Consider the following 25,943-nt stretch of genomic DNA (forward strand, 5'->3'; position numbering starts at 1 on the left):
GTACTCTGTTGTTATTTATGTATTATTGTCATTTTGTTTATTTTCTTTGGTTACATCTTCTGACATCGGACTCGGACTTCTCTTGGACTGAATTTTAATGTGCGTATTGTTATGCGTTTACTTTTCTACATTAGTTAGAGGTATAGCTAGGGGGAGGGTTGAGATCTCACAAACATGTTTAACCCCGCCGCATTTTTGCGCCTGTCCCAAGTCAGGAGCCTCAGGCCTTTGTTAGTCTTGTATTATTTTAATTTTAGTTTCTTGTGTACAATTTGGAAATTAGTATGGCGTTCATTATTACTGAACTAGTATATATTTGTTTAGGGGCCAGCTGAAGGACGCCTCCGGGTGCAGGAATTTCTCGCTACATTGAAGACCTGTTGGTGACCTTCTGCTGTTGTTTTTTTCAATGGTCCGGTTGTTGTCTCTTTGGCACATTCCCCATTTCCATTCTCAATTTAACTGAATCCACTTCTGGTGAAGATATAAGCATATATACCGAACCCTCTTTTGTTGTAGCCTTAAGGCTAAAGCATAGACTGAAACCCCCTTTGTTGGCAAAATAAGCATAGCCTGAATTCCTTCTGTTGAAAGAATAAACATGTTCTGAAACCACTTCTGGTGAAGATATAAACATATACTCTTGTTGTAGCTTTAAGACTAAAGCATAGACCTGAACACTCCTCTGTTGATGAAATCATTATATACCGAATCTCCTTCTTTCGGTGTAATAATCATAGACTAAACCTCTCGGTTGAACAAATTTAATTAAAGTATAGACGGAAAAATGATAGACGGAAATTTCTGTCACAGTGACGAAATAAGCATCTTGCAACCCTCTCTGTTGACGAAATAAGCATATTGCACCTTTCTTTATTGACGAAATAAGTATATATTGCACCACTCTATGTTGACGAAATAAGCATATTGCACCCTTCTCTGTTGACAAAATAAGCATATTGCACCTCTCTTTATTGACGAATAAACATGTACCCTTCTCTGTTGACGAAATAAGTATATCGCATCTCGCTCTGTTGAAAAAATAGGCATTTTGCACCCTCTCAGTTAACGAAATAGACATACTTGTATTCCTCACTGTTAACGAAATAAGCATATTGCACCCTTCACTTCTCTGTTGACGAAATAGGCATATTGGCTTTTGCACCACTCCGTTTATTGACGAAAATTCAAATAGCCGCATATTGCACCCATCACTGTTAACGAAATTAAAATAGACTTCCGAGTTCCTTTAAAGTACAACCTTTTGTAGGACTGAAGTATAATCGCTCTATTTCATAAATTGTTTAAATTCTATTATAGGTCCTCAATCAAAGTTTCATCTAATAAACAGTCATGTAAACATCTAATTTTTCAGGAGTTATGAATTCCATTGATCAGGAACATATGTACTATTCCCAGCATTGATGAATTTATAATTATGTTTTTTATTCTTTAAATCATTATTTATATCTAAATTTGTTTATTTGTCTGTTATATGATACCTGTTTTAGGTATAGTTTCTTTTGGTCGGGACTGGATAATTTAATTTATACCCAAAAATTAGAAACTTCCGATACATAACAATGCATTGTGGGAATTGTTTGTGAATGGCGGCGACTTTAAAAATTGCAAAAGTTGGTTGCTAAAGTTAGTTTAATTAGACCTGATGATAGATAGAACATACTAATACACCAAACAAAAATAAAACTAAATCAAAATCCTCCATTATTTTCATTTTTAGGAGACAGAAAGTCCCTTGCCCATCGCAATAAAACTGAGCGACCTGCATCTCTCATCTAGAAAACAAGTCAAAACACGACATCGACAAAGTTAAAAAGAGAACATTTAATCCTAGTCACACGTTGAATCATGATCACTGGAGTTGACTGGTATAGCATGCTGTTGTGTGGAGTTAATCAATATCTTTAAAGAACTGTCTATTGTTTTCGATGTTATTTGTGTCATTGTCTGTTCATTATTTAGAAATTTTTCTTTCGGAAAATATGTAAATAAAAATTTAAACTGAGTGGAATGGAGATTTAGATTGTTATAATCAGAAACATTTATAAGGTAGGATTGAAGTTACAAACTACATGTACAATGATGTATCATAAGTTTACATGATAACCTAAAATCTTGGTTGACTTAATTTTTGGCAGTTTTTATTTACATTTTGTAAACTAAACATGTTGATAGAGAATGGGAAGATATATAGATAGATAGATGTTGATAGAGGCGCATTTTTTAGTAGATTAGTTTATCCACAAGAAAAATTCACTGAGTAAGGGTTAAGTTCTGTTATGTTTTCAATCAAGAATGGATGAAGCTTCCTAGCTAAGTCCCCAAATTGCCAAAACAATATCAGTAGAACCTTAGGTCTTGGGTGGCTTTAGATGATACACCTTATATAAATTTGCTATTTTGAAATGTGTCCCTCTTGAGCTGAGATTCTGTCCTGCTCAAACTTTTGACTTCATATATCAGTATATACAACAATCACTTTTCCATTGGTGACGTCAGATATTTTCTATTATGACGTCAAAATTTTACGGGAACTTTTGTGATGTCCAGTAATGGCGTACAAAACGCGATAAGATGAATTCATTCTACATGTTCTACCCCTTATGAGAAGGCTGGGGACCTTATGAAGTAACATTTCAGGCCATTCCAGAAATGGGCCAACCCCTAGCTGTCTATTTGAATTTAACCCATTTTTTCATCACATGCATCATGACACCGCTTAGGTCCTTTGGCCAATTTCTCGGATAACTTTTCATCCTAAATTTTAAAAAATCATACATATTTTTTGTAGGAATGTACATTAATGAAATGAACCATGAGTAACATGAGCGGAACCAGCATCAACTTTGACGGACAAGCTCTACAGAACATCCAGGAGGCTGAGTACAGGAAAGAGGAAGAGGAACAAGAACATGAGGTAGGTCATAAGGTCAGAGGTCATGTAAACGTCACTTTACAGAACATGCAGTAGGGTAACAACAACACACTTGTAGATGAAAAGGTCATAGCACTTTATGGTACATTGTAGGTCAGAGTTCATACAGTTTGTTATGAAAAAAGATGAAGGTGCAGTGTTCCAGCTAAGATTTCAAAAGGGCAGGGAGCCAATCATGAAAAGGGCACTTAAGCACAATGATTTATGTTTCAAAAAGGGCATGTTAATCTTTGTCTAACGTAAACTGCAAAGGTTTCAACTAGGAGTTTTGAGGGGGTTTAGTCACAAAAATAGACTTCATTTTTGTTATACGACCGCAAATTTTGAAAAAATTTTCGTCGTATATTGCTATCACGTTGGCGTCTGCGTCGTCGTCGTCGTCGTCGTCGTCGTCCGGCGTCCGAATACTTTTAGTTTTCGCACTCTAACTTTAGTAAAAGTGAATAGAAATCTATGAAATTTTAACACAAGGTTTATGACCATAAAAGGAAGGTTGGTATTGATTTTGGGAGTTTTGGTCCCAACATTTTAGGAATAAGGGGCCAAAAAGGGCCCAAATAAGCATTTTCTTGGTTTTCGCACCATAACTTTAGTTTAAGTTAATAGAAATCTATGAAATTTTGACGCAAGGTTTATGACCACAAAAGAAAGATTGGGATTGATTTTGGGAGTTTTGGTTTCAATAGTTTAGGAATAAGGGGCCAATAAAGGGCCCAAATAAGCATTTTTCTTGGTTTTTGCACAATAACCTTAGGTTAAGTAAATGGAAATCTATGAAATTTAAACACAATGTTTATGACCACAAAAGGAAGGTTGGTATTTATTTTGGGAGTTTAGGACCCAACAGATTAGGAATTAGGGGCCAAAAAGGGACCCAAATAAGCATTTTTCTTGGTTTTCGCACTATAATGTTAGTATAAGTAAATACAAATCTATGAAATTTAAACACAAGGCTTATGACCATAAAAGGAAGGTTGGTATTGATTTTGGGAGTTTTGGTCCCAACAGTTTAGGAAAAAGGGGCCCAAAGGGTCCAAAATTAAACTTTGTTTGATTTCATCAAAATTGAATAATTGGGGTTCTTTGATATGCCGAATCTAACTGTATATGTAGATTCTCAACTTTTGGTCCCGTTTTCAAATTGGTCTACATTAAGGTCCAAAGGGTCCAAAATTAAACTTAGTTTGATTTTGACAAAAAATGAATCGGTTGGGTTCTTTGATATGTTGAATCTAAAAATGTACTTAGATTCTTGATTATTGAAGTTTTTTTGGTCCAGTTTTCAAATTGGTCTACATTAAGGTCCAAAGGGTCCAAAATTAAACTTTGTTTGATTTCATCAAAAATTGAATCCTTGGGGTTCTTTGATATGCCAAATCTAACTGTGTATGTAGATTCTTCATTTTTGGTCCTGTTTTCAAATTTCAAATTCTACATTAAAGTCCAAAGGGTCCAAAATTAAACTAAGTTTGATTTTAACAAAAATTGAATTCTTGGGCCTCTTTGATATGCTGAATCTAAACATGTACTTAGATTTTTGATTATGGGCCCAGTTTTCAAGTTGGTCCAAATCAGGATCTAAAATTATTATATTAAGTATTGTGCAATAGCAAGTCTTTTCAATTGCACAGTATTGTGCAATGGCAAGAAATATCTAATTGCACAATATTGTGAAATAGCAAATTTTTTTTTAATTAGAGTTATCTTTCTTTGTCCAGAATAGTAAGCAAGAAATATCCTATTTGTGCAATAGCAAGAATTTTTTTTAATTGGAGTTATCTTTCTTTGTCCAGAATCAACTTAAATCTTTGTTATATACAATATACAATGTATATACACTTTTTACTACCAACTGATAAATTTAAATAATCTTTACCATTCAGTGATAACAAGCAGTTTTTTTACATCTTAATATTTTATGATGTATTTAAATGAGTAGTTATTGTTGCAAACTCCATTAGAAATTTGAATTGATATCAGTTTTGAAAAAGGGAAACGGGGATGTGAAAAAAAAGGGGGGGGGGGTTAAATTTTTCTCATTTCAGATTTCATAAATAAAAAGAAAATTTCTTCAAACATTTTTTTGAGAGGATTAATATTCAACAGCATAGTGATTTGCTCAAAGGCAAAAAAAACCTTTTAAGTTCATTAGACCACATTCATTCTGTGTCAGAAACCTATGCTGTGTCAACTATTTAATTTTAGATTTAAAAAGTTTGAAGAAGAAATCTTTAATTGATTTGTAAAATCTTGGCATTTGTTTTGTGTAAAAAAAAAACCATGTAATGTCAAAAATTTGATCACAATCCAAATTCAGAGCTGTATCATGCTTGAATGTTTTGTCCATACTTGCCCCAACTGTTCAGGGTTCGACCTCTGCGGTCGTATAAAGCTGCGCCCTGCGGAGCACCTGGTTGCTTTTTTCACAGATTTAACACAGCAGATCAGCAGAAATACATTGTAGTTCAAATGTACATGTATCTGATTTTTTTTTTAAATTACTCTTAAAAACTTTTTTTGGAAAGTTTGCTATAGCTTGCTATAGCAATAAACTTTCTTAAGGCATCGGACTAACCCGAAAAGAGACAGACTATCTTACTTTAGGAAGTGTGTCCTACTTCTAGATAATATATAGTACTGGTGTTTGAAAACTAATAATAGAAAGATCCTTTTGAAATTTTGAGCTCTTCTATTTTAATAGCATACAGCTTGAATAAAAATGTACTGAATTTTCATCGATAAATCAAATAATTCAACTTCATTTGAAAATGACGAACAAACACTACTTCGCGGATCTGCGCTACGCGGAAAGTAAAATCAATACACACACGAGAAAGAAGTTTCTACGTTATGAATTTATCGGTATTCTTCAGACATGCATCAGATCCATATATGTGTGCCTCCAAACGGAAGTACTATAATCCCGGTTACAGAGGTTTCCTACCTTCCTCCGGTTGAAGAGAAAATTAAGACCGTGTTTAAAATAGTTCATGAATGAACATTTTTCGTCGCTTACTGTTTATTAAATAGTTAAAAGCCCGAGAGTATCGGAAGTATCATATCTGGTATCTCATCTGATCTCGGCCCACAACAAACTCGGACTATAATTAATCGGCCATTTACATATTCGGCATTGGAAATCGGACTATAACAAAATTCGTAATTATACTAATTGCTATTAAGACTCCTAAACAAAGGTTTTGCTCAGTTCTTATTATTTTTCTTCTTGTGGTCTATTTAGTTGTATTTTGAGGGCCAACAGAAGGGAGGAATTTACTATAGAACCCTATGGGATTTTTTTTTTAATTTTCAATAACAATAATAAATTTTATAATTTGAAAACAGTAAGGGACAGACACACATGGTTTTCAGTAATGATCACAGGACCATAAAACAAATTAAATGAATTAAATTTAGGTTGAGTCATGGTGTCACCCCACCCAACCCCTCATGTTTGAGAACTAAAAAACAGTCAGATCCCCACCCCTAAACCATCTGTATTCTTATACGTTACAATAAAACAAATCAAATGAAATAAAAGGCGAGTCCCCTGGGGTCACTCTCACCCCTGGTTGTTTGAGAACGTATTAACAGTTGAGACCCAACCCATATACCACATATATTATTGTATGGGACAATGAAATAAATCAAATGAAATATAGAGGAACTCCAGAGGGGTCAGTCACCCCATCCCTTTCTTTTTGAAAACATGTAAACGGTTGAGATCCCCACCCCTAAACCATATATATTTTTGTATGTGGCAACAAAACAAATCAAATGAAATAAAGTTGGTGTCCCTTTGGGTCAGCCCCACCCCCTCATGTCTGAGAACTTGGAAAGGGTCGAGATCCCCACCCCTAAACCATATATATTTTTGTATAGGGCGACAAAACAAATTTAATGAAATAAAGTGGGAGTCCCTTTTGGGTCAGCCCCATCCCCTGTTGTTTGACAACTTGGAAATGGTCAAGATACCCACCCCTTAACTATATATATTCTTGTACTGGACAATAAAACAAATTAAATGAAAAAGAAGGCGAGTCCCTAGGGGTCACTCCCACCCCCTTGTTGTTTGAGAACTTGTAAACGGTTGAGATCCCCACCCACAAACCATATACATTTTTGTATGGGATAATAAAATAAATCAAATGAAATATAGAAGAAGTCCACAGGGGTGACCCCACCCCTTCTTTTTGAAAACTTGTAAACGGTCGAGATGATCACCCCTAAACCATATATATTCTTTTATGGGGCAACAAAACAAAACCAATGAAATATAGTGGGAGTCCTTCTGGGTCCTCCCCAACCCCTCATGTTTGAGAACTTGTAAACGGTTGAGATCCCCAACCCTTAATCATAAATATTCTTGTATTGGACAATAAAACGAATAAAATGAAATATAAGGAAGGTCCCTCGGTGTAACCCCACCCCATCCTGTTTTGAGAACTGGTAAACAGTCAAGATCCACCCCCTTCTTTTCGAAAACTTGAAAACTGTCGAAATGCCCACACTGAAACAACACATATTCTTGTACGGAATAATAAAACAAATCAGATGAAATAAAAGGCTAGTCCCCTAGGGTCACTCTTACCCCTATCTCTTGTCTGTTTGAGAACTTGTAAACTGTCTAGATCCCCACCCCTAAATCATGAATATCACTTTACTAGACCAGACCTCTTTGTATTGGACTTTGCTTAATGTCAGACGACCGTGGGAATGACTAATTGTGAGAGCTTTGTTTGGGAGATTTCGTAGCAGCATCCTGTTACAATTATTTCTTGATAAAGTTTTTTTTTCTTTTTTAAGTAGAAAAAAAAAGTTAACCATGCAATCTACACACAATCTATTAGAAATATTACAATCTACCGTTGCAAACTTTCCATGGGTGCTATCCAGCACTTTGATTTTTGAATTCTTTTGTTTTGTCAATAAAATGTTTAACATGTATGTTTTAGGCACAGGAAACTTTTTTTTGGTTTTCCCTTCAACAAAAATTTACCAAACATCAAAGAAATTATAAAGAAAAGATTAACCATTGATTTATATTTCTTGTATATATATACATGATCATTGGCGGATCCATGGGAGGTCTTGGGGGCCTGCCCCCTTTTTGTGCGAAATATTTGGTTGATTAGATAGGGAATCACCGAAGCAAGTCTGGAGCGCCTCCCCCCTTTAGGTCATGCAGCTGGCCCACCCCTAAGGTCAGTCAGCGCCCCCATCCCCCCTAATGAAAAGTTCTGGATATGCCACTGATGATATAGAGAAAGGTATAGGATCATTTAAAATTTGAAAGGTCCTCCATAAGCATTTTGATAAGAAATCAATGGTCATGCATAAAGTATCAGTGTTAAAAATAGTAGGTCCTTCACTTTTTTTAATTAAAAAGGAAAAGTCCTCTCCTAGAAAAGACAGGTCCCAGACCTCGGACCCACATTAATTTAAACCCCTGTTGCTGTACTGCAACTAAAAGCAGTCGTTATACATAGTATTTGTAAAAATTCCAAATTTTACTGATAATATAATCCCATATTGGCATGATTGATATGTTAAGATAATCAAATTACTATTAAAATTCCTTCTATTGTATATAGGTAACATGTTACTTATTGTTATTTTAAACTGTTCAATGAGGAATTTGGAAGTTGCCAAATATGTGTATTATAAGCATGATAAGTACATATAATTCTGCTGATTTTTTTTTTATGCCCCACCTACGATAGTAGAGGGGCATTAGGTTTTCTGGTCTGTGCGTCCGTCTGTCCGTTCGTTCGTCCGTCCGTCTGTCCCGCTCCAGGTTAAAGTTTTTGGTCAAGGTAGTTTTTGATGAAGTTGAAGTCCAATCGACTTCAAACTTTGTACACATGTTCCCTATGATATGATCTTTCTAATTTTAATGCCAAATTAGAGTTTTTACCCCAATTTCACGGTCCACTGAACATGGAAAATGATAGTGCGAGTGGGGCATTCGTGTTCTGAGGACACATTCTTGTTTATTTGATCAATTTAGAAAACTCAATAAAATTCAACACAAATTAAAAATATGTCAAACTATTATAGTAATTAATGAAATATGATAACTTAAAATTTTGTAAAGGTCATTTTAATTGGATTTTGTCACATACATGTACGTTGTAAGCAAAAGTAATGGTTTTATTATGTTCATGAGGATATGTTATTGTTTACAGTTAAGGGTAAAAATGAAAATTGTTAATAATAATACATTTGTAATAAAAGGAAGAAATATAAGAAGCATTTGACATGATTGACAAGTTTAAAATTGCATAAAATCATATATTTAATGAACAAAAAAGATATTGTTAAATTTGTACCCCAAATTATAGATTGACCCCATAATCATGATAATGGTTTTATTTTTTGACTTTCTCTGTATTGGTATGGACCTGCTGCTTTCATTATCACTCACACTCATTGTGATTTTGAAAAAAAATATCAATATCTGAAGAAAAAACTTTACGGAGCAATTTGGATATATACATGTACATAAGACATGTATGTATATTGTTTGTGAATGTGAAAACCTTAGTCTAGCAGTTTCTAAACACTAGTTTGAGGCGTAACTGGGATATATTGTCACTTCTGTACAATGTAATATTTAGAGGCATTCAACAGCCATGATGATAACTTCCGTGTGGATGCTGTTTATTGAGGTATATCATCTTTGTGCTTTACAGGGAATAAACTTTACAGTACTGGGACTCAGTAGCCAATGCAGACTTAATTTTTACTGGGTCCTAACTTTTTACGGAATATTCCAATATATATATATATGTCTAGTAAATACAAAATTTTCACGTGACTGTCACATGGATGAAATTTTTCTGGAATATCTTTGAATTCCAGATTTTATCATTTTTGCTCCTGTATACAATGATATATTGCCATGATTGCTGTAAATACAAAATATTGAATGTTTGGCTCATTCTCTTATCATGTAACAGAATGAATGAGAAATCGAAAAATATTGTATATATGTTTTTACAAGTGCATACTGTCATGACTAGAGAAATGTATACATTGTATATATAGACAAGTATAAATTGAAAACAACATTCAAACCTATGATTGCATAGGATAAAAACCGCAATTTTTATACATACATGTGCATGTACATGTAACAAACGCTGTTGTAGAGGGATCTAAATACAGCACAAACAACATTTCCCTAAAGACCAAAAGAGTGAAAAAATATAATGTAAATATATATTTATATAATCATTTGCATTGAACAAACTAATTCTACTATAAAAGTCTATACATGTATATTGAAATTATTAACTTGTGAAGGTCTATTGTATTCAAGGTTTTTTTGGTCTTGCCTTTTCATTTCATAATTCATAAATCCAAGTTAAGTTTTAATTAGGCTAGTTTGAACTTTAAATAGGTCATGTGGATTAAAATTCATGATTTACATTCATGAATGCTTTTGAAGTTAGTCAACTAAATAAACTGTTTACCAACTTTTTAATGGAATACTATCATGTATATTGAGTTATTTAACTGTGATAATGATAAATGGGATTTATAAAATAATCATAAATTTTAAATGATAACGTTTAAAGTTCTTTTTATATGCAAAATATTATAGCTTTAAGTATGGCTGTTTAATTTGATTTACAATTGAATATAACTGTATTGCATACATATACAGTATATAAAAATATACCAATGTCCTTCCTATGAGTACATGTAATTGACAGAATTAGATAATATATTCAGAAATTGCATTGTACAAGTATTGTATATTGTTACTGTTGAGATTCATAATCAGCAGTAAATAAATATTAATTAAAAGCAATTTAAGAAAAAAAATGCTGTGCTGTATTGAAGTAATGTGATTTGAATAAAATTTACCATTCCAATTTACCTTCCAGAACTTGTCATCCAGTTAATATTTTTTTTTAATTTTGAAAAAATCATAAAACTTCTCACTCTGAATTAATATATATTGATGGAGATTTTGCAATATGAGGGAAAGATGGGCAGGCAATATAGTAAATTGAATGTATCAAATGACTCTAAAATCAAAGTATCTGTTAATTGTAGACTTGTATTTCTACACTATCTGACATGTCTGAAGTGAATTTTAAATGAATATGGGTTATGTGCTTAACATACATATATTAAAAAGAAAAATCTAAAATAGTGAAAATTGTTGAAATGCTTCCAATCAAGAACATGAAAACAATACATTTAATTCAGATAATGATTGTTTATCTAAGAGCTGGCAAAATTGTGGAAATATAAATGAAGGAGATGTGGTATAATTGCCATTAAGACAAAATGACACAGAAATTAAGAACAATACGTCACTGTATGGCCTTCAACAATGAGCACAGCCATACATGTCAACTTCTGATAATGGGAAATCATGACATGACATGATATGTCAAAAAGCGTGTGAAAACGCGTGACGTAGATGCGGACTTGTTAATATGAATGTGGTAATGTTCATAATTTCATACAAATTTGTGAATATAAAAAAACAATATATATTCTACTGTGAACTTTTATTGTATTAAGCACAGCCCATACCGCATAGTCATCTACAAAAGGCCCTGACATGATAAATGTTAAAAAATCCAAGCAAGAAAACTAACGCCTAATTTCTGCATAAAACAACGAATGAAAAACAACCATGTTACACTGCAAAGCTCATACTGTTCTTTTACCCTATAATTTTTCTCCCACTTTTAGGTAATAATTTACACTTTACAAAAGCCTACACTAACCATGCTTGATTATAATACAAGTTAGTATAGTTTAAATGTCATTTAAACTTATTTTGACTTTTTGTAAACACTTGTAATTTGCCTTAGCTTTCAAACCCCAAAGGTAAATACATATATAAATATGTACAAGGTATTTTAACCTGTTCTGACCAGACTTAGGATTAAGATCAGTTAATAAGTAGACTATAATGTTTAAGTTTTTTAGCCTAAAGGATTTCAAAATCTTTGTAAACATTGATTTTTTAGCACCTCTGACAGCTTGATTTCAATTTTTTTATGCCCCACCTACGATAGAAGAGGGGCATTATGTTTTCTGGTTTGTGCGTCTGTTCGTCCATCCGTCTGTTCGTTCGTCCGTCTGTCCCGCTTCAGGTTAAAGTTTTTGGTCAAGGTAGTTTTTGATGAAGCGGAAGTCCAATCAACTTGAAACTTAGTACATATGTTCCTTATGATATGATCTTTCTAATTTTAAAGACAAATTAAACTTTTGACCCTTATTTCACCGTCCACTGAACATAGAAAATGAAAGTGCGAGTTTCAGGTTAAAGTTTTTGGTCAAGGTAGTTTTTGATGAAGTTGAAGTCCAAATAACTTGAAACTTAGTACAAATGTTCCCTATGATATGATCTTTCTAATTTTAATGCCTAATTATATTTTTTACCCATTTTCACGGTCCATTGAACATGGAAAATGATAGTGCGAGTGGGGCATCCGTGTACTTTGGACACATTCTTGTTTTTGATTATCATGAAAATTATAACATTGAAACATTCATTGCAATGTATCTGAAGCACTAACTGGTATTTACACTTTAAAAGCTGAAAATTTGAAAGGCAAAACTTAACTGTTATTTTTAAGAACTTGAATTTGTTTACAGTCATATATGACTTAAATGGATAAAAAAAAAAAGAATAGCTAGACCTATAACAGTCAGCTTTTCTTATGGAGATTTGAATCAAAATTTCTAATAATAATTTTTAAATTGGTGAACCATGAATTCACTTTAAGTGTTTTATGTTATAAATATTTTTATATCAAAGCAAACATAACATTTACACTGTATAATTATCTACTTTTGGACCAGAATTTAACTACATGACTTCATTTTAAGGTTTGAAAGAATTTGTAATTTGTCATATTGTGCCAAAATTGCATTGAATAATCAATGCTGAATTAATCCCCTTAATCCTGTAGTGTAGATCCTTTGTTTATTAAGTTCTTAAGGAAAAACTATCATGGGTCTTTATAGCGAGGAATGGTTTGATAAATTCATGAAATGACTGTGGATGGATATGTTTAGTTAGTTTTGAGTGGATATGTTTAGTAGAGTATGGGCTGTGCTCATTGTTGAGGGCCTGTATTAAGCTGCGTGACACTTGAGGCCAAGGAAGGAGGTTGCATGACATCATCATGAAATTAAACAGTCGACAACAGTTGAAAAAACAAGTACTTTATAATACATCTTCATTTAAGGATCAAAATTTTAAAAAGTTTAACGGTATATGAAATAACAAGACAAAAATAAACATCTTGTAAAGCAATACACCATTTTTTATTCATCAGGACTTTAACATATATTTTGTGATCAATCTTGGGTAGTTACTAAATGTATATGTAGGATCTAAAATTGAAAAGTGAATTCTCCATGTTCAGAATGTTTCTTAATGTAGAACTATTAGTGTGAAGTAAGCTGATAAAAACAACTGCTTTTATCATGTTTATATCTTTTTGATGTCTCAAAATGCTTCTAAGCAAATAGTTATACTATAAAATGAAATATATAGTAAAATATGAAGAGAACATCTAACATCTCGAAACATGTAAAGAAATTTGAGGCTATCTAGAAATAATATATTTAAATCTGAATCAACATTCAACATACCAATACATAGGTACAACGTAGTATCAGAATTTTCTGTAATGCAAATACAGCTTGACATGTTAGCAAATATTTAACAATGTTATTGTACAATTAAGAGATAATTTATCTAATTTACAATTGTAAAACTTAGTAAGATTTATTTGCTTAAACTAAATACTAGGTTTACTGTTTCTGGGTGACAAGCTACTGTTCTTTGTGTTAAATCCGTAGACAAATATATATAATAAGAAAGTTCTGATTGAAGTGTTGAAAAACAAATGGAAAATATTTTATCAAGTTGTAAAAATGAAACCCTGCTGAGTTTTAATGTTTTACATTGGCATTGCATATAAAAAAAGCATTGAAAATGTTTAAAATAATTTAAAAGTTGTGAAAATAAATATAGCTGAGAGTTAATGTTTTAAACTGAATGTAATTATAGCATTGAAATTTCATTTGTTTATAATTATTTACAGATGTTCTTATTCCTCAGTGAAGGATCTTTTAGTTCAATTTATTATCTTCAAGGTTACCATGGTTACAGTGTTTGAGATAATGGGGGTGTAATGGTAAAAATGGTGCAGGTCAATTTTATTTGCTGATTAAATGAACTAACATTTTTTTTTCAAAGGGGTGGGACTTTCATCCTATTACAACAGACGGGATAGAAATATATTAAATCTAATGGTCATGACTATAGCTAGAGAGTGGGGCAAGAAAAAAATTGTTCCACACAAAATATCATATGTATCATGTTTAAGGACATAATTTGTTATTCTCTTATGGTCTGGGTCACTGCATAGATTACCTTAGCCGTATTTGGCACAATTTTTGGGAATTTTAGATCCACAATGCTCTTCAACTTTGTACTTGTTTGGCTTTATAAATATTTTGATATGAGCGTCACTGCTGAGTCTTATGTAGACGAAACACACATCTTGCGTACTAAATTATAATCCTGGTACCTTTGATAACTATCAGAAAGTGGTCTTGATCTTTAGTTATAATTCTGTACACTGAGTTTGAACACCCCATGTGGCAGCTGTACATGTGTTCAAATCCCATTTTGATTGACTCAGATTGCTAATTTTCCTGCAGAATGTCATCATGGTTTTTTCCAGCCTCTCCATCTATAAAAACTGACCACCATGAAATATTAAAAAATAACCAATTGTGCCAAAAGGGGCATCAAACACCAATTTTTCAATAAATCATAATTAACTGACTACATGTACTGTGTTTTTTCATTCAGTTACGACAGTTGCTGACCAATGCTTTTGATGATTTGATGGAAGATGATGAGTTTTCTGTGACATCCGATGAAGGAAATGATTCCAGAAACTCCAGTATACATATAAAAAATAATCGACAGGAAGAGTAAGTCCATTTATAGTTTAAAATATAATCAGTTTTTAAAATTTGAGACAACAATATCTACAACTACTGATTGTTCAAAATTTTAATTTCACACCATATATATCTCTGCTAAGGACAATTAAATTTTCAAATTAATTACTGTCTGAAGCATGGGAAAGACTTGGGGTAATATGGAGACGATTGCTAAGGACAATCAACAGTGCCAGTTGAGAGACCACAAATATCAGCCTTATACATGTTATATGCCAGCTGGCATGAAGAGGATTAGATAGTTAGTTAGAATGAAGAAATGTTGAAATTAGCACCAAATAAGGTTGTGGAATCTGTTTATCTAATGATCGGTAAAAAAATGTGTTCTTTCTATATGACATCATCAGGAATCATGGCCTCTTTCTGTAACATCACAATAGTTGAAAAGCAAGAAAATTTGATAGTGAATTGTAAAAAAAATCATGAAAATTGATACTTAATTATTTACAATAAAGGTTTGGGTTTCAGTTATGCACTTACACATGTATATGTTAAGCTATATATATAAAAGTCTAGTTTCAACCTTGATCAGTGTTCCAGCTAGGTTTTCAAAAGGGCAGGGTGCCAATCCTGAAAAAGGGCATTTAACGCACGATATGATAATATGAAAAGGGCATATTTTAATAAAAGATGTTAATCAAACATTTGTGTTTATTCGTTGAATCACAGGTTATACAAGAGCAACACCTTTAGCCCATATAGAACTCTATCTTTCTATTTTTAAGGCTGAAAAACTTGTCAAGCAGCTTGTCACCCAAGTTTTTTTTATCATTGCTTGGCACAGTTGAACTTTATATGCAGTATGTTTTGAAAGGAGATCTGTTTCATACTGTTTCTATGGTCCACCACATTTTACCAGTTTCACCTTTCTACCCCTGCTGTGCTTGATGGCAATACAGCACAAAACAGCTGTGCTCAGTAAATTCACAATTTTAGGATATAAAGCAACAGTGAAAAATAGTATCAAAAATAAAGAATACAGAAAAAGATGACCAAGGCACCCTACCAACACTGCTACTAAGACCCTCTTTAACTTTTCCCATAACTCAAAATAAATACCTAAACATATATATTGTTAAGCAAGAAGTATGGAGACACATTTTAGAATATGTAAATGGGTTACTCAATGCTAGGAAAAAAATCAGATTGAGTTATCTTTCTTTATTCGGGTGTGCTCCATCTTTGGAGGATTATAAACAGTACGTAAATATGATGTAAATATGATCACAATATGGCGGATGATTTTGTTATTTTCGTATCAAAAATGAAGGCAGTCAATGACAAATACGTCTGAATTTTCTGTTTATTTTACAGAAAACAAGTAAAACAATGTCTTCAACGAGTTTATAATGGTTTTCCAACTTTCTGTCATTACGTTTCTTCCATGAAACTACGGTAAAGATCGTAAATTGTGCCCAAGTTGTTGTATGCACATTTCTTCAAAGATAATTGCCGACTGACCGATTCTATTTGAACGAATTAATGTTGATGATCATTAATGACCCATCCGATAAACGGATTACCCATAACAACAGATTATGACACCAGTTGTAACCATTGATTAGCTTGGGGTGGTAAACAAAGTCATAATCTTTTCCCCAGGTAAAATTTAGTAATTAGCGTATCATATCAATACTCAAATTAATATGCAATCGATCTTCAAAAAAGGCAGGGCGCCCTGGAAACTGTAAAAAGGGCACAGGGCGCCACTCGGAAAAGGGCGGGCGCCGCGCCCTCTGAAAACGGCCTAGCTGGAACACTGTTGATAGAATGTTTATTTTGATATATATTTTTACAACATACATGACATATTGATTTATCAATTGTAGAGACAAAGAAACTGAACAGACTCCAGGTTTTAATGGTGCTAATGGATGGGGAAGGAGATACTTCCCTGGATCCACTTCTACACCCCTCCCCACACATCAGGAAGTAGATTCCCCCACTCCATATGACACAGTCCCACCTGTCAGACAGTCAAAAGAACTGCCCACAATATCTACACGCCAATCACAGGATTTACTCAGACAGTCACAAGAAATGGTGGCATCCTCTTTACGACGTTCACAAGAATCTGTGCGGCAGTCTCAAGAAATGTTACGTCGTTCTCAGGAAGGAATACTTGATGGACATGATGGGGGAACTACCAGTGATGGTTACCATAGCAACAGTGAAGGAAGTGCAATTGGTCATGTGATTCAACATGACAAAGGTTCTGATTGGCTGGGTAAAGATGCATATAACATGCATCACCATGGTAACCAAATGAATTTCATTCCCACTAGTCAGATTCCACCAAGTCAGCAGAAAGCTTATTCAGATCTTGGTCAAGGGTATGGACAATATTATGGTCAGCAATTTGGTGCTATACCGGAAAGACAGGAAGCAGAAGGCGGGAATACAGACACTGGGCATGCTCACACAGATCATTATGCCACACCCATTTATGCCCATCAGCAGCATCAGTTCCATCCAGGTTTTTACAGAGACACCTATCAGGAAGAGGATCAGCCAAGGACAGGTAACTTTGAAATATGTGCAGAAATACCAAATGAGAAACCTGTCATCAAATGTTTTTAAAGTACAGCACATATATATAACTGTAGTCATAACAAATCACCCTCATTAAGTGATAATATCTCAGTAATTGTAGATTATCTAAATCTGAATAACACAGGTTCATGATGTTGTATACTGTGAATTCATTATTATTCAATGGAAAGTAATTTTCATAGATGCCGGTGAACCACAAGTTTAAATGATTCTATCAGGTTGTATGCAGACTTGGCAAAACCATAAAATCGAAATACCCATCATAAGTAAGTTTTCTGCCATCCTCAAAAATTGGTGCCCAGGAAAATAAATGAATCCACAGTAAATGTAGTCATAACAAATCACTCTTGTTAATTCGCCGTTTCAGAATCTAATGCATTCTGGGTAATATTTTCAAAAGTGTACACCAAAACGTCGTGATTGGTTAAAAAAGTCCTAAACAATGGAAATTCAAACAATGACGTGACGTTATTTTCATTTTGGGTACAAACAATGATATTACCCATAGTCCTTTAGATTCTGAAACGGTCAATTGTAGATGATCTAAATATGAATAACAATTGTTGCATAATTAGAGTAATTTCAGAGTAATTGATTTGAAAGTTCCTGAATTCATTGCTATCTTTCTGGACCACACATTGACGGCACTGATATACATATTATTAAACATGTTAAGGAATAAAGATATGTTGGGTATATCTTAATGAGAAAGCAACACTAGAATATTTTGACAGAAAAAGCTACATACACAACCATATTATAAACAGGAGTCATTTGCTTATGTTACAATTCTATATTTGTACCAATTCAGGCCAACTCAATTTAGGTATCATTTCTTCTTTTAAAGTTGATTATGATTAATCATGTTATTACAGCAAGAATGTATTTTTTATGTGCATAAAACAAAATTGTATTATCTATTTTTACAGGTGTAACACCATATCAGAGTACCCCATATTCTCAGGGATACCAAACTATGCCTTCCAATGACCTTGGATACCACACAGTGACCTCAATGGCCACAGGAATCACTCCACAAAGTCATAACCTTGACCTATACGGCTTACAGCAGACCCAAAGTCAAGATGAACCACCCAGCAAGCCCTTGTCACCAAGGAAACAAGATTTTACTGAAGACTACAAAGTTCAATATAAGCATGGGAAGGACAAAGAGAATGAAGATAGGAAGGGAGATAACCTGGCTAGAATGTCAAAGGGAGATAATTTGTCAAGGCAACCTAAGGAAAATTTTGCAGCAGAAAGAAATTATTACTCGGGTATGGATAGGCATTAACGTTATAGCAATCTTTTCACATTTCTTGGGTCACATGGATTTATAATAATAAAAAAACAAATATTCTACATTTTAGCAAGTCAATAATGGCATATTTTTTTAGGGGAATATGCTAATTTTATAAATGTTGTTGATTGTTTGCAAACTCCAATTTTTTGACAAGAGTCTTTTGAAGGTTTGTGTGGTTTGAGTAAGCTAAGAATCCTATTTTCATTGGATCATTCAGTCAATCAAATGTATAAGTTAAATTAAAATCGAGTTGTCAGAACTTTAAAAATTACAAATGTGTATCATGGTGCATGGCACTGCATGCCTGAAGTACCAGATTTTTATGTAAATTGGATAAAACATACAATTTTCCTAAATTTGTTCTAATATCAATTTTGTTTTAAGGAAAATAAATATATAAGAATACCAACCAACAGAAGACAGGACAAGACATTTATACTTTAATTTTGCTAAGCTTTTTACGATTGATTAAAAATGTCCACCATTTAAAAAAGTCATAATATGTTTTGTAGACACAGATAGTTCTGACAATAGACAGTACCAGCAACTGCAGGCCTTGTATAAAGCTAGAGGTAGAAAACTGGAGGAAATCACAGAAGATTTGGATACATTTAAAGCTCAGAAAGAAAGGGAACACAGAATACTCAAACATCAGCTCTCAATAGCTCAAGGTATGGCTCTTATGCTCAAGGTATGGCTCTTATGCACAAGGTATGGCTCTTATGCTCAAGGTATGGCTCTTATGCTCAAGGTATGGCTCTTATGCTCAAGGTATGGCTCTTATGCTCAAAGTATGGCTCTTATGCTCAAGGTGACTCATTTGGTCATGATAGGAGTTATTGGTTTGATGGATTTGGGGAAACCAAAAATTTAAATATTCATCAAAGTGCGAAGTTTCCATAGGCCTGTATACAACAAATATAGATGGACTCTTCACAATAATCTGACAACACACTGTTCAGTGTTTCCTACAGGTGGTTTTGGCGTGTAATGGCGCCCTGCCGTGATTTCTCGACGGCCTGCCCTTTTTGGGAAAAAAATTTGGCGCCCTGCCCTAGTTTTGTCGAAATTCCTGACGCCATGCCTTTACGGTACTGAAAGACATATTTTATGAATACCGCTCGAGTTATTTCCCTTCAAACGTAAACAAAAGTTCACTAGGACGCCATTTTGTAATCGATTTCGTAATCAGCTGATTAGCAAACTGCAATAGATTGAATAGTGAATACAGATACTAATCACGCGTCCTGATTGTATCACCCAAGTCCCAGAAACATCGTTTTGCCTAGAAGATTAATGATATGACATTGTTTTGACAAGAAACTAAACCGGAAAACGATTTCAAAACATCGATTGCTTAGATCAATATTTTTGACAGCTGATAGATATCTAATTTACATAATATACATTGTTTGCATGGTTGAACAAGCCAATGAACGGCGATCATGAGACATTTGTCAAAGTGAAAAGTAAAAATTCTTTGCAAACTATTTTTAAATACAAATGCTTGACTGTACCTTAAATGAAATGAATAAAAATCCAAACTAAATTATTAAAAGCAGAATAATCCAGAAAATAAATGAATTCCTTGATGAAATGTTGTCTTTTGTTTACAAACATGTCACATGATCATTTTAGGCGGGAAAAATACTTGGGAAAACACCTAAGTAACAGACAACTATTTCTGGCTATTTATAGACATTTAAAATAAACAGCTGATATGGTAGTGCCATGAAAGTAGTAAAACTTGGTGTATCTATATTAATTTAATTTGGAAAAGGGTGTAGAGGGGAAGGGGTTAATTTGTAAAGTTATTTTTTTTTGTAATTTACTAAATTTTGGTTACTAAAAATGACCAGACAAATTCTTTAAGTTAATCATTTTAAATAGTCCATTCATATTTTAAAAAAAAAACCAACCTATCACCCTGATCTTTTTTATGGAACTCTGGCTTTGGCAAACCAACATTTTTTTTCAATGTGGTCCCACATCAAGAATATGATAGACCCAGAAAGAAGTCTGTTACATGTATATATTTTGAACAATAACTATTAAGAGGTCATTAAACTAGTATTTTTTAAATGAATCCATTTTATAGAAATTGCCTGTTTATGTTAAGTAAGTGCCCTAAAATTGTTGTCTATCGCGCTTAATGTGCCCTCTGAGCTAACAATTACCCTGCCCTTTTTAAAAGCTGCAGGAAACACTAACTGTTCTACTTTCTGTTCTGTCAATGAAATGTCTGCCTTCCAAATTTTGATAGTGTGTACATTGGAAAAATACCTGAGGATCCTGAAAGGTTGCTTAAACATAAAGTAAAAAGAAGCTTTATCACATAATAGTAAGCAAAGCTTAGACACATATAAATAAAAAGATGTGGTTATAGGTCAAAGTACAGCCTTCATCACGCAGCCTTGAATCGAACTGAACAACAAACTTTAAATGACTGATGTAATAATCAGTATTACTGTATAGCAATATAATATTTCCCACAGAAAGTAACCAAAAGTTAGCGTGCAATAAATTCCAATATTGCACTAGTGCAATAAATCTTCAGAATTCATGACGTCATCAACGACAAAATCTTAGTTTAAACCAATTTTTACTTTTAAATATTATATTGCTATACAATAAAAGGGTTATTGCATGAATATTGGGAAATATTGTCCCTCGTAGAACATATATTGCACTCGCAAGTTTGTGCAATATAAAATTCTACTCGGGACAATATTTCCTAATATTCAGGCAATAACCCTATATTTTTATCAGATTGATATTTCAAATTTTCAATTAATAAAACTTGTATAAAAAAACAAACAAATCAACAGTAATATTTTTTGCTCTATCCAATCTCATCTTTTATAGGAGAAAAAGCAGGAGCCTCTACTAATATGGAACAACTTCAAAATCTTCTGGTTGACTCTAAAGGTGAAGTCTCCCAGGTAACAGGAAAACTGAGATCTGCTGAAAATCAAGTGGAAAGTCTTCAGAAATCTAAAGATGAGGTAAGCCATAAGTATCAGCAATGTGAATTTATTCTGATAGATACATACTAAATGCAATGTCATCACCTTTTCATTTCTGGATTTTAACTCTTTTAGGAATTCATACAGAAACCAGTTGGCCATGAAAAAATCTATATACCACAAGAACATGAAGAAACAGTCTGAAATTCAATATAAAAGGACAGAAACTAGCTATTGTTTAAAGATAAACAAACAAAATGAGTAAATTAAAATCTGGGTAGTGTCACTTTTACCCTTCTTCAGTTATGTCCCTTTATAATGTAATATGCAAGCATGTGTCCCATGAAGATATTCTCCATTTATTCTTTTACAATGTATATATCTAGTTGATGAGAAAGCTACAGGCCACAGAATCAACTATAGAATCAATGTCACAACAGCTGACAGAGATGGGTAACTCAGACAGCCTAGCGAGGGCGAGACATGAACATGAAAGAGTGATTGCCTGTGTACAGCAGAAATATGACAAAGAAATCAAAGTTCAGAATGAAAAGATCGACGAATTAAATGGAAAAATCAATGATCTTGTAAGTGACCTGAAGAAAATTTATTTAAACTGATGAAAATAGTCTGTGATTATGTGATTTAAGTTTAGTAACCTGAATGAGTAACTCCCCTCTAATTATCACCAACTGGACCCATTTCCTACTTTGTTTTAAAATGTGAAATGTAAATAAAACTTTTGATTTAAAGGACAATAAATTGATAATGAAAATGGGGAATGTGTCAATGAAACAAAACAACCCGACAGTTCATTTTATCAGTAATACATGTTCTCTCTCTGACAGGAACTATCTAGTTGAAAAATCAAATTTACTGATTTTGCAGTCTTTACTAAACTTTGAAATTTTCAAATTATAGATGAAACAATACATGCATAAGTTTTAATTCAAATTCAAATTCAAATATTTATTGTCATATAAACTCTGAACAATAAGTTTGTGACAAATAATATAAACATACGCAAAATACATTTAACAAACAAAACCATGAAAACAAAAAAAGCAAAAAAGCAAAACAATCTATCTGTATGATATATAAATATATTTTATAAAAAAATCAAGAGTCCCCTGTCCTCAGTTATAATGCCTACTAAATGTTCTGTAAGAAGTTCTCACACAATGAAATTAAAGTTTAAGAATGGAGTTTTCTTAGATTGAAAATAATTGAAAATAATATATAATTGAGAAAAAAATGTTGATTAGAAATGTTTAGTTGCTGTCTTATATCCAATAACTTCTTATATTCAAATATGTAAGGAATGACTGTAATTTTTTTTCTGTCGGTGAAAAAATAACATAAAAAAAAATTTGGTGCACACTGAATTACCTGCTACTTCACAGTCACATGACATTATTATGTCTGTGAGCTGATAGACAAAGCACTGTTGGCCAATCAGAAGATGTGTTACATCCAAAATTTAATTATTTATATATGTATTTTATGTTTTACAGAATTGTGAGAATGAGACCTTGAGGTTAAAACTTGATCAGAGTTACAAGCACTGTTGGCCAATCAGAAGATGTGTTACATCCAAAATTGAATTATTTATATATGTATTTATATTTTACAGAATTGTGAGAATGAGACCTTGAGATTAAAACTTGACCAGAGTTACAAGGCAGCAGAGAACGCTCAGATATCCAGGGCAGAAACTATAAATAGATTGACCAGAAGTCTGGAGGACTCACAGAAACAATGTCAGGCCTTGCTAGAATCAAGTAATGTCTTTTATCTTCTAAATAAACTCATCAAAGATACCAGGATTAATTTTATATATACGCCAGACGCGCGTTTCGTCTACAAAAGACTCGTCAGTGACGCTCGAATCCAAAAAAGTTAAAAATGCCAAATAAAGTACAAACTTTCTGTTGATGAAGAAAGATAAGGGCACACATTATTATAAACCAATCCTAAATTACTTTCATACTATTTTCAAAGATGTAATATATAGTTATAGGTATATATTTTTTTAGATATTTGAATTATTCACAATGTTCAATGAATATTCTGCAGTTAAAAAACTTTAATATTTTCATTTAATTTTAGAAAGTCTCACAAATCACTTTCTGCATCAAATTTGCTAACCAGTAAGACATCTGGACCTATCAAATGCATTAATTGGTTATGCAAGATGGTACATGTAGTAGCCTACCATACTACCTTAACAAAATATATAAGGCCAACATTAAAAATATCTTTGTTTCCCCTCACCCGACTGAGGTTGTTAGGGTATGGGTAGGTAGGTAGGCAAATTATTTTATTTTATTCCTTGATATGATTTTCTATATTGAATTTATATTAAATTCAACAGGTAAGGCTCAAGTCAAGAAAAGTGGGGTATTCCCTGTATTCTAATTCAGTGTACACCCCAGTTTTCTGGTGATAAAACAAAACAGTATACAGGGACCTCCTTTTTTCCTATTCATTTAATGTAATGAAATCTACAAAAGCGCATATTCTACTTGTGATAACAATGCTTAATGATAGCAAGTGTGTTTTTAGTTAAAAAATCAAGTTTAGTTCAAGTCAAATTTGATGCATAACTCACAACAAAACAATTCCTTTGTTTACCAATTCATACCTTGATCATCAATAATGAGATGACAAAAAGATACATGTATGTTAATCACTTGGGAATTAAAATTCAATGAATAAAAATTTTCAATAGCAGTGAACATATTAATTTAGTTATGCATGCAGTCTTCACGCTGAACTGCTAAATCTACAGGCCCGCAGCTGTAAGTCTGATTTTTACAGGCCCGAGAGTAATTTTACCAACATGGGCTGCCTGGGCTGCCACTCGTCGTGAAGACTGGTTATGTTCAGTTACACCTGGATCATGCAGCTTGGTCAATTGATTCTTAAACAAAGATTTGTATGTTTTTTTCGAGTTCTAGAAGAAACACGGCTTCACTTTATATTAATGTTTTGTTTTTCCTAAAATACTTTTAGTAAGTATTTACGAATTCTACGGATGCAGTTATAATGTTAAAACGTGCCCTTTTGTAATGTTCATGCCATAAATTGAAAAAGGAAATCCCATTTAAACTGGTTTTTTTTACACCAGAAAACAGGGATGTTCCCTGAAAGCAGGGAATACATGTATCCCACATTTCCTGACTTGTGCCCAACCTGTTCAAAGACAAAGTCAGTAGATAGATTTTAAAGCACGATTCAGGAACAGGGGTTAGATACAAAACAAATCAAGATGCACTCAGCGGGTTGAAAGATGCTTCAGGTTTTTTTTGATTTTCAAAAAAGATCACCCTTGCCCACAAATCGTGTGGCTTTGTTTCCTTGATTCCGAATCATGTAGAAGCTAATCCTTGCAAAAATGCCTTGATTTAAAACGCTCGTTGACTACAGCATCATAAAAGTATCACCAAAAACCAACATAGCAAAAAAAAATAGTGGACAAGAATGGCCAATAAAATTTTTCGGGTCGCGGTGATTTTACCGGGTCGGTCGTGTGAGGGGAAACAAACAATATTTTATTTTTGGCCTAAAGATTACAAAATGTAAATGTAAAAAGTTCAAATTAGCAGGGCTCTTTTGTTAAAAAATATTTTGATAAAAAAAATTAATTGCAAGTTAAACCCAAATGTTCATAACTTACAAAAGAGGTTTGTCTTGTAATTTTTTTGTAAAATGAGTTGCAGGAATTTAATATCATCACTGATCTTTTCTGTATGCATTATATGCATAATATGAATCCTCTTTGCATTATTTCCCATGAAGGATGGCAGGGATTGAATCAAAAGTTAAATCAGAGTTTTAATTGATTTTTGTTTAATTTTTCAGCATCATCACATGAATTAAGTCAAGTGAAGATACAGTTACAGCAGGCCTTAGCTTCTAGGAAGATTGGTGACGAGATGTGTCAGACATACCAAGATGAAGTCAAAGACTTGAAGGAACAACTCAATATGTTTGAGGCAGCATCAGCTCTGGGGGTCCTAAGTTCTAACACATTACAAGTTGATAGTTGTAACGATTCACTGTCGGACCTTGGAATCAGGAAAACTCTGGACTTCCAGACTCCAGATACTTCAGTCAGGTAAGGAACATCTTTTAAAATATG

At 33.1% G+C, this 25,943-nt stretch overlaps 1 protein-coding gene across 4 annotated transcripts in view; it reads left to right on the forward strand.

Moving 5' to 3' along the window:
- Positions 1-1,576: 1,576 nt before the first annotated feature.
- LOC143051783 (uncharacterized) overlaps positions 1,577-25,943 on the forward strand; it is a 62,708-nt gene continuing 38,341 nt past the window's right edge. The window contains exons 1-10 of one of the 4 annotated variants that reach the window (XM_076224712.1): positions 1,577-1,647; positions 2,813-2,938; positions 14,823-14,947; positions 16,807-17,498; positions 18,460-18,807; positions 19,346-19,504; positions 21,699-21,838; positions 22,186-22,386; positions 23,433-23,580; positions 25,664-25,919. In XM_076224712.1, coding sequence (XP_076080827.1) covers positions 2,837-2,938; positions 14,823-14,947; positions 16,807-17,498; positions 18,460-18,807; positions 19,346-19,504; positions 21,699-21,838; positions 22,186-22,386; positions 23,433-23,580; positions 25,664-25,919 — 2,171 coding nt within the window. In that variant the 5' untranslated portion in view covers positions 1,577-1,647; positions 2,813-2,836. Of the gene's footprint in view, positions 1,648-1,852; positions 2,071-2,812; positions 2,939-12,989; positions 13,156-14,822; positions 14,948-16,806; positions 17,499-18,459; positions 18,808-19,345; positions 19,505-21,698; positions 21,839-22,185; positions 22,387-23,432; positions 23,581-25,663; positions 25,920-25,943 lie in introns of those variants that run through there. The other 3 variants (XM_076224714.1, XM_076224713.1, XM_076224716.1) reach the window with 3 other exon arrangements.

Source organism: Mytilus galloprovincialis, chromosome 11, assembly GCF_965363235.1.
Source record: "Mytilus galloprovincialis chromosome 11, xbMytGall1.hap1.1, whole genome shotgun sequence".
NCBI classification, from domain to species: domain Eukaryota; kingdom Metazoa; phylum Mollusca; class Bivalvia; order Mytilida; family Mytilidae; genus Mytilus; species Mytilus galloprovincialis.